At 40.1% G+C, this 12,568-nt stretch overlaps 1 protein-coding gene across 10 annotated transcripts in view; it reads right to left on the minus strand.

The window, feature by feature from the left end:
* Window positions 1-470: 470 nt before the first annotated feature.
* dazap1 (DAZ associated protein 1) overlaps window positions 471-12,568 on the minus strand; it is a 31,787-nt gene continuing 19,689 nt past the window's right edge. For 3 of the 10 annotated variants that reach the window (XM_084355893.1, XM_084355889.1, XM_084355887.1), the window contains exons 7-14: window positions 11,578-11,660; window positions 8,295-8,442; window positions 8,048-8,080; window positions 6,776-6,946; window positions 5,767-5,931; window positions 3,059-3,151; window positions 2,523-2,592; window positions 471-1,354 (exon numbers count right to left, since the gene is read on the minus strand). In XM_084355893.1, the coding sequence (XP_084212019.1) occupies window positions 1,108-1,354; window positions 2,523-2,592; window positions 3,059-3,151; window positions 5,767-5,931; window positions 6,776-6,946; window positions 8,048-8,080; window positions 8,295-8,442; window positions 11,578-11,660 (1,010 nt within the window). In that variant the 3' untranslated portion in view covers window positions 471-1,107. The remainder of the gene's footprint in view (window positions 1,355-2,522; window positions 2,593-3,058; window positions 3,152-5,766; window positions 5,932-6,775; window positions 6,947-8,047; window positions 8,081-8,294; window positions 8,443-11,577; window positions 11,661-12,568) is intronic. The other 7 variants (XM_084355892.1, XM_084355890.1, XM_084355891.1 and 4 more) reach the window with 7 other exon arrangements.

The raw sequence follows: 12,568 nt of genomic DNA on the forward strand, positions 1-12,568 counted from the left end.
AAGTATTCCTCCTGCTATTTTGTGGCTGTATAAAACCATAATAATAATAGAAACTGGGGAATTCCTGGTTTTCTCTTTGAATTTCTTAAAATCCCCTGAACACAGGTGGGAATTCAGTTAGTTTAAAAACTTCAATATCGGTCAATCTTTTGATTATTTTCTCTATTAATAAAACGTTTTGTGTTGAAATTGTCTATCACTGTCTTTGAAAGTCCAATGAGATCTAAACATGTCTTATTTTATCTAATCCACAGTCCAGAACTCAAAGTTATTCAATTTACAATAGCATTAAACAGAGAAAAGCAGCATATTTTCACCTTGCAGATGCTAGATCAACAAAGTTGATTGTATTAATTTGTGTATTTATGTATTAATTGACTATTTGTTTCAGCTACATGATGTCAGTCTTCCACCAAACAAGAAAAACAAACTCACCCACAACCAAATACAAACAACTGGGACAAGCACTGTATCCTTAAAACATTTATTTTTGTAATAATTTGTCCTTTTTTTCTTTTTGCGTAAGTGCAAAAAATGCACCCAAAAGAGCCACCTGAGGGAAGTCTACATCTTTAAATAAAAAAACAAGCAAAGTGTACATTTATAGTACAAAATTCTCTTTTTAAAAAATTGCACAGTTTGTGTATAATATATATATTCATAATCTCCATTTTAAACAAACTTTAAAGGCTCAGAAAGTAAACAAAAGTCACCAAATGAAAAATAAAAACATTTTTTCCCTAGAATTTAAAGCTGAGGAAACTTGAGACCCTGTTTTCATTTGTGTCCACCATAAATATACATATTTATATGCAAGTCTCTTTACATATAGTCTCTGTGCTAGTGTTTGACCAGACAATCAAAATTATTGCAAAGTAGTTAAGTTCTACTATAAAACATGGGGTGGGGGGGTCGGGGATAAAAGCTTCTTTCTGCTGAACGTTCCTTATTAAGTAATGCAAAAGAAAAACCCTGGGTTTCTTTACACCCCATTCGAATTTACTGGAATACCTGCTTTCACAGAGGTTTCTGTTTCACAAACTGTGTGCATTCAACATTCCCTTTAGAACAAACAATCCAGAACTCCAGTTTTGCTTTTTAGCGAAATCACACATTTCCCTGACTTCTTTTTTTGTTTTTGTTTTTGAACTTTACACAGCAGCCCTGCCCAGACGTGGCGCTCAGCGTCGATACGGGTGGAAGCCCTGTACGTTGTGGTTCTGCCCTCTGCCGAACGCACTGGCGGCTGGTTGGGGGGCAGCGGTGGGCTGTGCTGTCGGGGCCCCGTACGAGGCCGTTGGCTGGCTGGGGTCTGCGAAGCTGTGACCGAAGGCTGCCAGGTCCTGCCCGTACCCTGAGGGGGACAGAGGGGAGAGAGCAGGAGAGAGACACAAGGATTTTAATGTCAACTCATCACATTGTGTTCAGGGAGATGCCTTACTGCTTTAAATCGTATACCATTTTCATAATTTTAATGTTAAGGAAAAATCCACCCTTACCCTTTTCAGTATCCTAACTGTTATTTTTGGTTGATTTGGTCAACAACTGTGCTGTCAGACTACTGTAGCTATAAGTTTTGAAGTTTCACATCAAAATGGTCATCATTTGACTCTTTTGTCCCAGCATCAACTTTACAACCAGACTCATGAATGAATGAATGAACTGATGTTTTGTCTTATCAGCTGCTTATTTTAACTGTTAACTTTGTTATTAAACCTTGAATTGATGTTTTCAGATACACTGGGATCTAGAACGATTACAAATATTTATGTATTTGTATTAACTGTTTGTCTGTGAAGGGCTCTGAGGTGTGTTTATGATAGGAGCTTTAGATATAAAAGAACTGTGACACACTTAACTAAATGGACCAAGACGAGTTTAAAGGTTTCATGGTGGATTTTTACTCAAGATTTAAATACTATTTTCCTTCAATGAGCCCTTTATTGTCCAAAAATTTAGAGAGAAAATTTTCAATTTAAGGTGAATTTAATAATAATTTTAAATGGGCTTCATTTAGGAAAACAATCTCTAGATTCTCTTGATGACCAGTGCAACACGCACAATGTTCTTCTATACAGACACTGGATGGCACCATCTCCCTGCTAACAGACAAGGGAACCAAAGTGACAGCCAGGGGAGGAAACTAATCTGCCTGAAAAAATGGCTGCTGCAGCCCAAAATTTAGCAGTCACTGTCAAAGCCAAAGGGCTTTTAAGCTTGAAAAACAATTTAGTGGTTTGCTACCAAATGGCTGGTAGAATACAAAAACCAGTTGCAGCCAAATCTTTCCAGCATTCTGCTGGTGAATGGTTATTTTCCTGCCTTGGTAACATCCAGTTTGATTTCGAAATGTCTCCAGTAAGTACTGGAGTGGGGAACGTGATAAATAACTGGAATGGAAATACAATAGATAGACAGAAAGAAAGAAAATAGGGGGAAAAGTTAGAAAATACACATTTCTTTTGGGGTGCTCAAGTGCAATAACAGGGAGTGGTCCCAACAGGACCACCAGACAGAAGTACCAGAGAGGAATTGGACATGTACTGGCATCGTGTCCTCCTTTAAATCTTCTTTCCTTTCTCACCCCTTTAGCTATAATGTGGAGACGGTACATGGGGAAAAAAACAACGGGTGAATGGACTGCTGATGCATAGAGACAACTGAACCATGAACACATTTTCTGACAATTAGATCATCCTTTTATTATCAGCAAAGCAATGCAGACAGAGAGAGTGGACAAAAAAGGAGGACATGGTTGGTCTTGGTATAGTAAAGCTACAGCCGTGGAGGGAGAGGACATGCTTTGAGCTCTGAATGTCACATTTTAGTGTAATGCAATTTTAATGTCTTTCAAATCCACTCAGCTGTGAGATAGTTGGCGGCTGTCTTTTACTATACAAGAGTACACACAGTAGTTTGTATGTACATGCAGAATGTACATGCAAAATACAAAACGAAAAGCAAAAAGAGGAAAAGAACCAGGTTGCAGCTCTATAAACACTACAGTACTGAACAAATGCTACTTTTTGTGGTTGGAGAAGACAATGCTGGCACCTACCTGCACTATATCCTCCCTGCTCATCCTGACCATAACTGTGAGAAGGACGCGTTGGTCCGTAGGCAGAGGGGTCCTGAGGGTAGTTACCCAAGCCTATCAGGGAGATGAGGAGACCAGGTTGACTGAACCCAGATACTGCTGGCCAACTACTTTACATACTTCCCCCCTTACTGAGCTAACAGAGCTGTACATTTACACTCATTTACTGTGTCTGCACTATGCTTGGAGAGGCGACACTGCTCAGCTTCATCTGGAAGTCAAAACAAAATGGAGTGTGAGAGTGTGAGCTATCTGCTAGCACGCCTGACTTTTAAATCATGCCAGCCTGGTCTCATGAAATTTTGTGAAATGTGCATGATCTGCTAAAATGAAGGAATTATGTTTTCCAGCCAAGAAAATATTAGCAGAACGAAGCAACTAGAAACAGGAACTAGAACAACCATACAGCAGGTTTTTATTGGGTTGGAAATCTACCTGCCTGAAGTCAATTTTTACCTGAGCCTAAACAAATTGTTTTGTTTATTAGCCGTAAAAACAACAACAAAGACTTAAGTTAATTTTATCTGCCTTGCTCTCAATAGTCCTGTCTTAAACATCCTTTAACGCCACCCAACTAAACTCCTTTTTTCAGGATAAGCTGTGCGCTTCAGCTCATAAACACACTTTTTTACTTGCGGGTGCCTGATCGATTTTGTACATGTGCAACTCTCAACAGAGGTGAGAAGGAAGCAAGATGGCTCACTCTTTTGCTACTTCCATCACCAGCACTAGAAAGAAAAACCCAGTGTGTTCAATTCTTTATTCCCTCTTGCTAGTTTGGGCAAGTGAGATGCTAGATGTACTAGCATAATGCTGCATTTTGCTTGCCCCGGTCAGGCGGGTAATCCTTATCATTGAGCCCTGACCAGTGGCTTTGCACAGGTTGTAAAATACAACATATATATGGTACATTGTTGCCAATCATTTTCCGAACATGGCTATACGTTTCTGGACTGATTTCCCATCTTCTGAGCCGCCACTGGGCTCCATTACTTTTAGCTTGATGTGACAATCAACTTGAAATTAACTTGAAACTCGTTTTATCTTTATGTCATATTACATTATTGTTTTGTGTACTCTAGTTATACAATGCAATGTATGCATTGATTATGTATTTTTTATTTTTTTAAACTTACTTGAGTAACTGCAGGTCAGAGTAACTAGTTCCTGCTACTGTCACAGTAGAGGTGTGTGATTTGTGTCCACATCATCAGCGTTTCTGATTTTCTGCTCATTTCACAAAAACATTTCAAGACTGTGTCGTTACTACTGACTTGGACTACTGGACTCAGTGCCTGAACAGGCAGCGGACACTAAATGCAAAAGCTGGATGGAAGATAAGCACAAGCAGGAAACACTGAACAAGATGAGCACCTGTCTTGACTGACAGCGATCACAGGACTGAATTTAAATGTGAATCCAGCAGTGTGATGCAGTTGTAAGCCAAGTCAGAAGAAAAATAACCAGCCAGCCAACAAAACTGAATGTAGCTTCTTAATGAACATCTGACTCTTATCTGATAGTGTGCTTATGTGACTGAAAGGCAGAGTGTTGAATAAAGACTGAGCTTGTTCCTTTTTCATGGATGCTGGTTAGTTTTCACAGTATCCGTCTTCATTTTGGTTCAGAGCTGAAAACCTCCAGCCTTAATCCTGCAGGAGTTTACAGTATGTCACAGGAGAATCTACATCCTAAATGTTTTAAATCGCAGAACCTTATTAGAGACATCATTTTCTAAACTGACACTAGAGCGGCTTAATGAAATGTCTTTCTTTTTTTTTTTTAAATCCGTACAATTTAACAAAAATCTGGTTGATCAAAGTCCAAAGATAATGTTAAACTAGACCAACAGTCCAGCTCAAAGACCACAAAAACACCCACCAGAAAGAAAAACCTACAGACACATTATCCAAAAACTCTCACTTATACCTGCATGTTATTACAAGGCAGAGGGGCAAAGTTCACATTTTGCAGACAAGCATGCAAAGCTCCGGAGTAATAAATTGATGGACATGTAGAATAATTTTTTGATAGGTAGCTTGGCAGGTTGGACATGCCTAATTCCAGAAATAGGGTTTCATGGGCATAATACTGTCATGCTGGTGCTCTTCTACAGCGATCGTGCCAAGACCAGGAAAAGAAGCCAGCACAGTCATCAACAGGGAGGAAGAGGAGGAGGGAGCAATCAAAAGGTAGGAATATCTGAACCAAATGTCTAGTACAGTCCGTCAGGTGAAGGTTGCACTCCCTTGAAAATCAAAATAAAATAAAAATGCAAAACAAGAAAAAAAAACATTGCAAGGCAGGATGATCTAATTCAAACCTACCAAGACCTACCAATCTTTTTCCCAATCCACAGCCCAGCTGGAAAAACTTGTCAGAAATGACTGCTGAAGACTCCTGGATATGGTGAAACTTCAGCAGCATCTTCACGGCAGAGCCAGAGGGGTTCATGTATGCAAGAAGCATGTATGCATGTGGCGCTGTTCAAGCTAAATGGTACCAAGAGCAAGCTCCTGCTTGTCTAAGGGTTGTAGATATGCACTTATATGAGGTGTAGTTGCATCCAATAAAATATCCAGGGAGATGGTCAGGGCCGAGGGGTGAATAAAATAGTAAATGGGAGAGAAAAGGGCAGCAAACTGCTTAATGCACAATGCTTGTCTTACCATACTGGCTATAAGGGAAGTCAGGCTGCCCAGTGGGAGCTTTGCTCAAGTCCTGAGTTGGTGTGGTGGCGGGGGCAAAGCCCAGAGGTGCAGTTCCCGGAGTGGTGGGCGGAGGAGGAACCTGTGGAGCATACTGGTCTGCTTGGGGTGTGCCGAAACTGTAACCTGTTGGAAAGTAATACAGTAATTTATAGGATTTTCCCCCAAAGATCATTTGCTAGTGGAGCAGTATCACATATGGTTTACTATGCATGAGTACAAACACCTTACACCAGTCCCTGAGTAAAACACAAAAGTCTTTGACCTCAGTCTTCAGTCGTATTTTAATACATTACCATTTCATAAAAAAACACTACTAGTCAAGGTATTAATCTATTTCTTCTCCTCATTTTGGGCCGTGAGACTACAAGCTGTACGTCCACATGTCTTTGAAATATCAGCTGCCAGATCAGATTGGGACCACTCTGCCAATACACTTGTCACAGATGATTTTGGGCTTCATTCCAGTGGTTTTTCTAGTATTTTTCTATCAGTTGACAGGTTTAATAGCTGGAAGCTAATAATCTCCTCACAGGCTCTTTTAAGCAACATTTCATGAAATGCTGGCTGTCTCTGAGTCACGCTGTCCATCTCTGATAAGGTGGAGGTTCCTCCCTGACCACAGCAAAGCTGCCTGGAAAACCTGACATAGATTCAATTACAAACACATTTTAATTTAAAAAATGCTTCCTTCAGGAGTTAGGAGCTTAAAAGAAATATTGATTTAATAAACTACTAAAGGAACCTTCCAGGGATAAAAACACTTTTTGGCAAAGAAATAGAATTTCAACACAGCAGATTATTTTTGACATTTGTCAAATATCAGTATCAGTTTTCAGAAACTCCTCATCTCCACCTAATTCAGAGTGTAATCCTTTACATATTATGCTACATTACCTGTAAGCACATTGTAGTGATGTCATAACAACTCCAAAGTCTCATAATGAGTGAGCGTATCAGTATTACTGACCAAACTGAGGTGCTGTGCTGTAGCCCTGCTGAGGGTAGCCCTGAGGTGCAGCGAAGCCGCCTGCCGGGGTCGTGACCAGGAATGCGTTGAAAGGTGATGGAGGTTGTGTGGGGGTTCCACGACCTGCTGACAACGGAGGCCCATACCCGCCTGCTCCAACACAGAACAGATCTATTTTATAGAAATGTTGTGACATAAATATCTGCACGCATTTTCTGAAATAACACCCATAATAAAAACACTTCATATAAGAGAACAACGGCTGTAAAATTAATCAAAATATAATTGAAATCGCAGTATGGCTAAGTGAAGCTGCAATCTTTTAATAAAAAGGTCAAATGTGTGACAGAACAGCTTTATAATGAAGTACTGTGGTGCAACAGAGACGTATTTAAGATTATTAACAAGCCAGCGGCCTTAACTTCAACCATGACTCCAACACACGTCATGTTACAAAAGCCAGATGTTAGCGAGTGTTAGTGGGTTTTTTATTGAGTGTGAAATAAAAGGGGTATAAGAATTTTCCCCATAACCTCCTAATCACTGCTTATTGATAGTAAGTCAGGTTTTTATACATGAATTATGATCTCAATATGATTTGCTGAGTTAGCCTTATGTGGTAGTACCACAGTAGTTACTAATAAATAGCCTATTTGCAACTAATATGCATGCTTTTAAGCAAATAGTTAATGGTCAATATGTGTGCCCTAATATAAAGTGTTACCAATAGTAATAATTATTATAATAAATAATAATAATGATGAAAACATCTGATCTGCATTAATTTGAATGTCATTGTCTTATTGAACAGCTAAACATCTGACATAAGGTAGAAAATAGATTTTGCAGAACACAATCTGAAGCTGAATGAAACTGAGTGAGCAGCACATAGCCGACACTGCAGTGAGAGTTGCAGGTCGACCCGGAGGTGGTGCTATGAAACCGAGCCTGACCAATAGCAGAGGGAGGCTGGAATCTATTCAAGGCTGCCATCTGTCTCAAGCAGCAAATTATCAGCAGCCTCAGCCATTATGAATCAGTGATAACACGTGCTGTTAACTGTCATCAGCTTATTGGCCACACAGACTGCAAGCCCATTTCTGTGACACAAGCACTTCAAGATAAGCACATGATCACATGGCAAAGACACAAAATCTATCTGCAATTTGATCAACTCACAGTTATGCAACAACATACAAAAAAAAACTAATTCACTAAAATGGAAAGACAGGATCTTTTCTGTGTGTTGTCAAGTGGAGGTCGAACACCTACCTATGGGTTGGCCGGTAGTCGACACCCACACTCCTTCAGGAAGAGAAAAAAAAACTTTAGACTGTTGCCTAAAAATGTTATATGTTCACAGAATCCAGTGTAACATTCAACGGCAGCACAAGCAGTGACCAACACGCACAAGGTTAATGTCAAAGCAGAGGGTTTAACACATTTAAACAGTTACTACTACGTTTTCCTCTGAACAGCGAGCCTCCCTCGCTGAGCTCTGGGACTTGTTCCCACTCACCCTGTGGCCCGTAAGGCTGTTGCCAGCCCTGGGCAGGCTGTGTTGTCCAACCATTAGCTGCACTCAAGATGCCCCTGGGTGCCCACTGGCCAGGGCCAAGCTGACCAGGAGCTTTGCTGTCACGAGGTTCAGCCTTCTTCACTTCCACCTGGACAAAGGGACAAGGAGGGCACATTTGGCAACACCAGTATAAGGTCCATGAATTCCCTCACCTAGACAGACCTGTCCTACCACTGATTATGTATGTACTGATTGGGCCAGTTTGAAATCTTTCACTTTATGTTTATTAGGATAATAAGGGGCGACTATGTAAATTAATATTACTGTGTAGCCAGGAGAGCTGTACAGCTATGTGTCTCAGGTACTAATCATCAAGCGGGAATTTCACAGTGGAAAGTAAATGATACAAAAGCTTCTGAAACCATCTCCAGATCACAGCCTCTTCAAATGTACCTGAGAGACATAGATTTCTTTCTTTCCTCGAATGAACTGCCCTATATAATGTATGATAGAGACATCTAATGGAAGGTCATGACTTACCTTTCTCCGGCTAACGCTTATAAAGAATCTCATTTATATTGTATTTGGAATAAGTTTTAGGGGGTAAACGGATGTAGAGAGAAATTTGTATCTGAGTTCTAACAGAATATATAAAAGGTAAACATGCAAATAATACAAATAAACAGTCTTTTCAGTCAATCTATAATTGAATCTTCATACTGTGTCAAAGGTGAAACAAAATATTTCTATGGAGTACAAGTGGCTGATACACTTGGACCCCACGATAGTGTCAAGTCGCTGCTGGAGGACATCGTCTTTCTACATGCTGACCTCGAGTTTCTTTTTGATAATTAAATTATAATAATGACGTACACTAATTGAATGGATTTCGGCCTTACACTGACGATTTTTAACCACTCAGAAATGGACTCTATCCATCCATTACAGTGCTTAAATTTGACTTTCATATATAGTTAACATCCAGCCCAGTAATAGCTCAATGCCTTGGGCCAAATTGCCCCAATAACAGAACTTTCCTTCCTGTAACTGGGTAAAGCTACCAGCAGTTAACCAGAGCAAAGAAACAGGCTGAGACTAAGGGGGAGCCAACCAGAAATAGACTGAGGGGTTGAGTTATTGGGGTCACCTTGCAGGAGGAAAACGAATCACAAATTCCTCCCAGCCTTAAGGTGTTGCCACCTTCCCCAGCCTCCCCTCTTCCTTCTCTGTCGACCTAATTACATGCACATGTTTCCGGCAGTGGCCCCGCCGCCGGCGGCAGCTACCTGAGCACTTTCTCCCGTGGGCATCACAGCTACGAGTGATGGATACCATGACTTCTGTACAGTCCCCAACAGCAGAACTGGGATTTGTTCCACAGTTTGATGTGCTCCAATTTCTAATTTTGTAACTCATATCTCCCAGCCTCCCTCAAGTCCCACGGTAAGGTAATGTCAAGTCAAGAACAATGGATTAAGTCGAGCCTTGATTCCTGCTGGAAACCAGGGCAAAGTCAAGGGGGGTGCGCACCTCTGGAGAGTATACAGGTAGGGCTGAATCATTTACCAAGGAAATGGGATTCAGATAATCTTTTTAATTTAATAATCAGTGAGATTTTAATAGAAACGTCTTGTGTTGGTACTCTATATTATTGATTTGCATGATCAGCTTAAATCTGGGTCAAGAAAGGTTTTTACCCAAAGTTCTCTTCAGGGAAAATATTTATTGGCACACAAGAAAATAACATGTTTTAATTAATGATTTGATTAGAATAAACAAATGACAGTCTCCCTGGGACTTGGGCGGTTTAAGGTGCTGAACACAAGCCATAATGTGCCTGGTTCAACTCCAGCCAAGGAGCTTTGTCACATGTCTATCACCATTTCTCTACTGTCCATTTTTAAAGCACAAAATTTCCTTAAAAAATTCTTGACTGAACAACAAGAATCACCACAACAATTACGACTTTTCAGCAAAACTGGACGATTAATCAAAGCCACAATACACAAAAGGTCTTCTTAGTGTCAAGTGTCTCAGACTAATGTTCAAATATTTAAAAACACTTAAGCAGCCATGTAAAGATCAAGGCTAGTAACAAGATAAATGTGATGATATGATATGACCGAGTGTCTGACTGTGATCATTCTCTTATGCCCACAAATCATTAGTGTCAGCACGAAGGGGCAGAAAGGAGACCTTCTCTCTTCTGGTATCTCTATAGAGTGGTTTAAAAGCTGCTAATTACAAAGTGTCTACTGGGGAAAAGGGGGGTTGTTTAATGAATGAGAGCTTTAAAAGTGCATTTAAAGCCCAAGAGTCAGGAGCAAACCTCGCCAGATATGTACCAAGTGGTACTTTATTTTACTAAAAATGTTTTAATGGTTTGTTTTACTCAGCTGAGATGCCAGGTGGGTGGTGTTTGCCACATGCAACAAAACAATAGAAGGAATGCCAGAAGGTTAGGAGGTGCGCTTGAAAATATAACACCACAGTGAATTTATTGTTTTCTCCCGGATGGACAGCTTACCTGACACTATCTGAATTGTCTTTGTGCAGTAAACCCCATCCATCTGGTACACACACTGAGATAAAACAAACACTAAGAAGTGACATGCAAGTATTATTGTTAGACTCATGTCTTATCCTGAGCAGCATTTTTGAGAGAGCTGCCATTTGTTATTTAGAGAACTGACAGACACAGTATGGAGATTCATCAACTGAGGTCACTGAGTTGAGCTTTTTCTTTAACTTTTCAAAAAGAAAAAAGAAAACATGTTGACGTGTAAGTGACCTGCCAACAAAATATCAGAAAACAAAAGAAACAGAACTGATTGGACCAGTCCTTTAGGTGCTTTATATTCAGTGAATTCTTTGAGCTTTGAAGTCTTAACTTCATCTTTTCTTTTGCTTCTCAAAAATCGGAAAATAATGCAACTTTAATATTTTAGGTGCAGTCTAATACATCCTAAAGGAGTGGTCAGTTTAAACAAAGCCTTGGGCGACAATAAAATGTAAATATAACAGCATTTGTGAAGGATCAGCCAAAGCAAGTGTAAGGATAGTACATGTTTAGAGCAAATAATAAAGATGAGTAAATCAATTTAGTGGCCTGATCATTTTATGATGTTAAAAGCTAACTTTGTGCTATATGATGCTAAAGTCACTAATGGCAAACCAATGTAAAATGAGTCCTAAGTATAAAACAGCATCATATTATAATTCTGACTCTGTCGCCCAAGCCTCTGTTTGATCTTAAGGGTAAAATAAAACTACAACTACACACTTTTTTGCCCATGATGTCGTGAAAATGCATGTTGACAGCCTGGTCCACTGATTGTTCGGCCTCGAAAGTAATAAATCCAAAACCTAGCCAACGACCAAGAGTGAATCAAGGTAGCAGGGGGGGTTGTGACAACACAAGATGAAGAACAGTATTGGGCTTCAGCAGAGTGAGGATCCGTCAAGACTGAGCAAGAGGCTCCTGGGGTTCGGATGATGTCGCAGACTTGCAGAACAACACAAATCCAAGACTAAAGCCTGGGGGATCGAAGGGAACTTTTCTCTTTACTGTGCAGTGAAAAATGTTGTGAAGATAACAACAAAAGACTGCTTAACCACTAAACATAAAGACTGATGAGTGAAGCATTTGATTTAATGTGAACTGTCACATGAAAAAGGTCAATTAAGTCCACCTTCCAACACTGATAAATGCCAATTGAACCAATACTACATTTTGTTACTTCATGCCGTTTCATCCAAACCCCACCTTGATCTGTCCCTTGGTATATTGCTGTGGAGCACACACTCGCAGCAGCCATTGTTAATGCATCACAAAAATATGGAGAAACACAAACTGTAGAATGCCTAAAGCTTTCTCCGAGCTTTCCCAAATTCAGTATTTTACTTTTGAGTCAGCCAGGATAAGCCTAAAATGGACAATTAAAATATTGCTCACAATGGTAACACAAAGATATAGGCCAAAACTGGTTTCCCAAAGTGGCAAGTTGCTGATTTGATCAAGAGTTTTAATGGGAGATAAACAAAGTTCATCAATAGGAATGCAACTTTTTGGTCCAACGTTTTGGCCACGCAGTTAACGTTTTTATCTGACTATCTGGAACAGAACTTTTCAGAGCGTTAGCAGGCTGCAGCGCGCTGCTGTGATCTACTTTCAATTTGATTAACTTGCCGCTGTGGCAGAATTGGGTTGTGTGCACAACTCTACTTGGGGACCTAACCTGAATCCAATTAAACGTCCTGCGAGACAACTGAGA

This window comes from Pagrus pagrus, assembly GCF_965226575.1.
Source record: "Pagrus pagrus genome assembly, chromosome: 6".
Lineage (NCBI taxonomy): Eukaryota > Metazoa > Chordata > Actinopteri > Spariformes > Sparidae > Pagrus > Pagrus pagrus.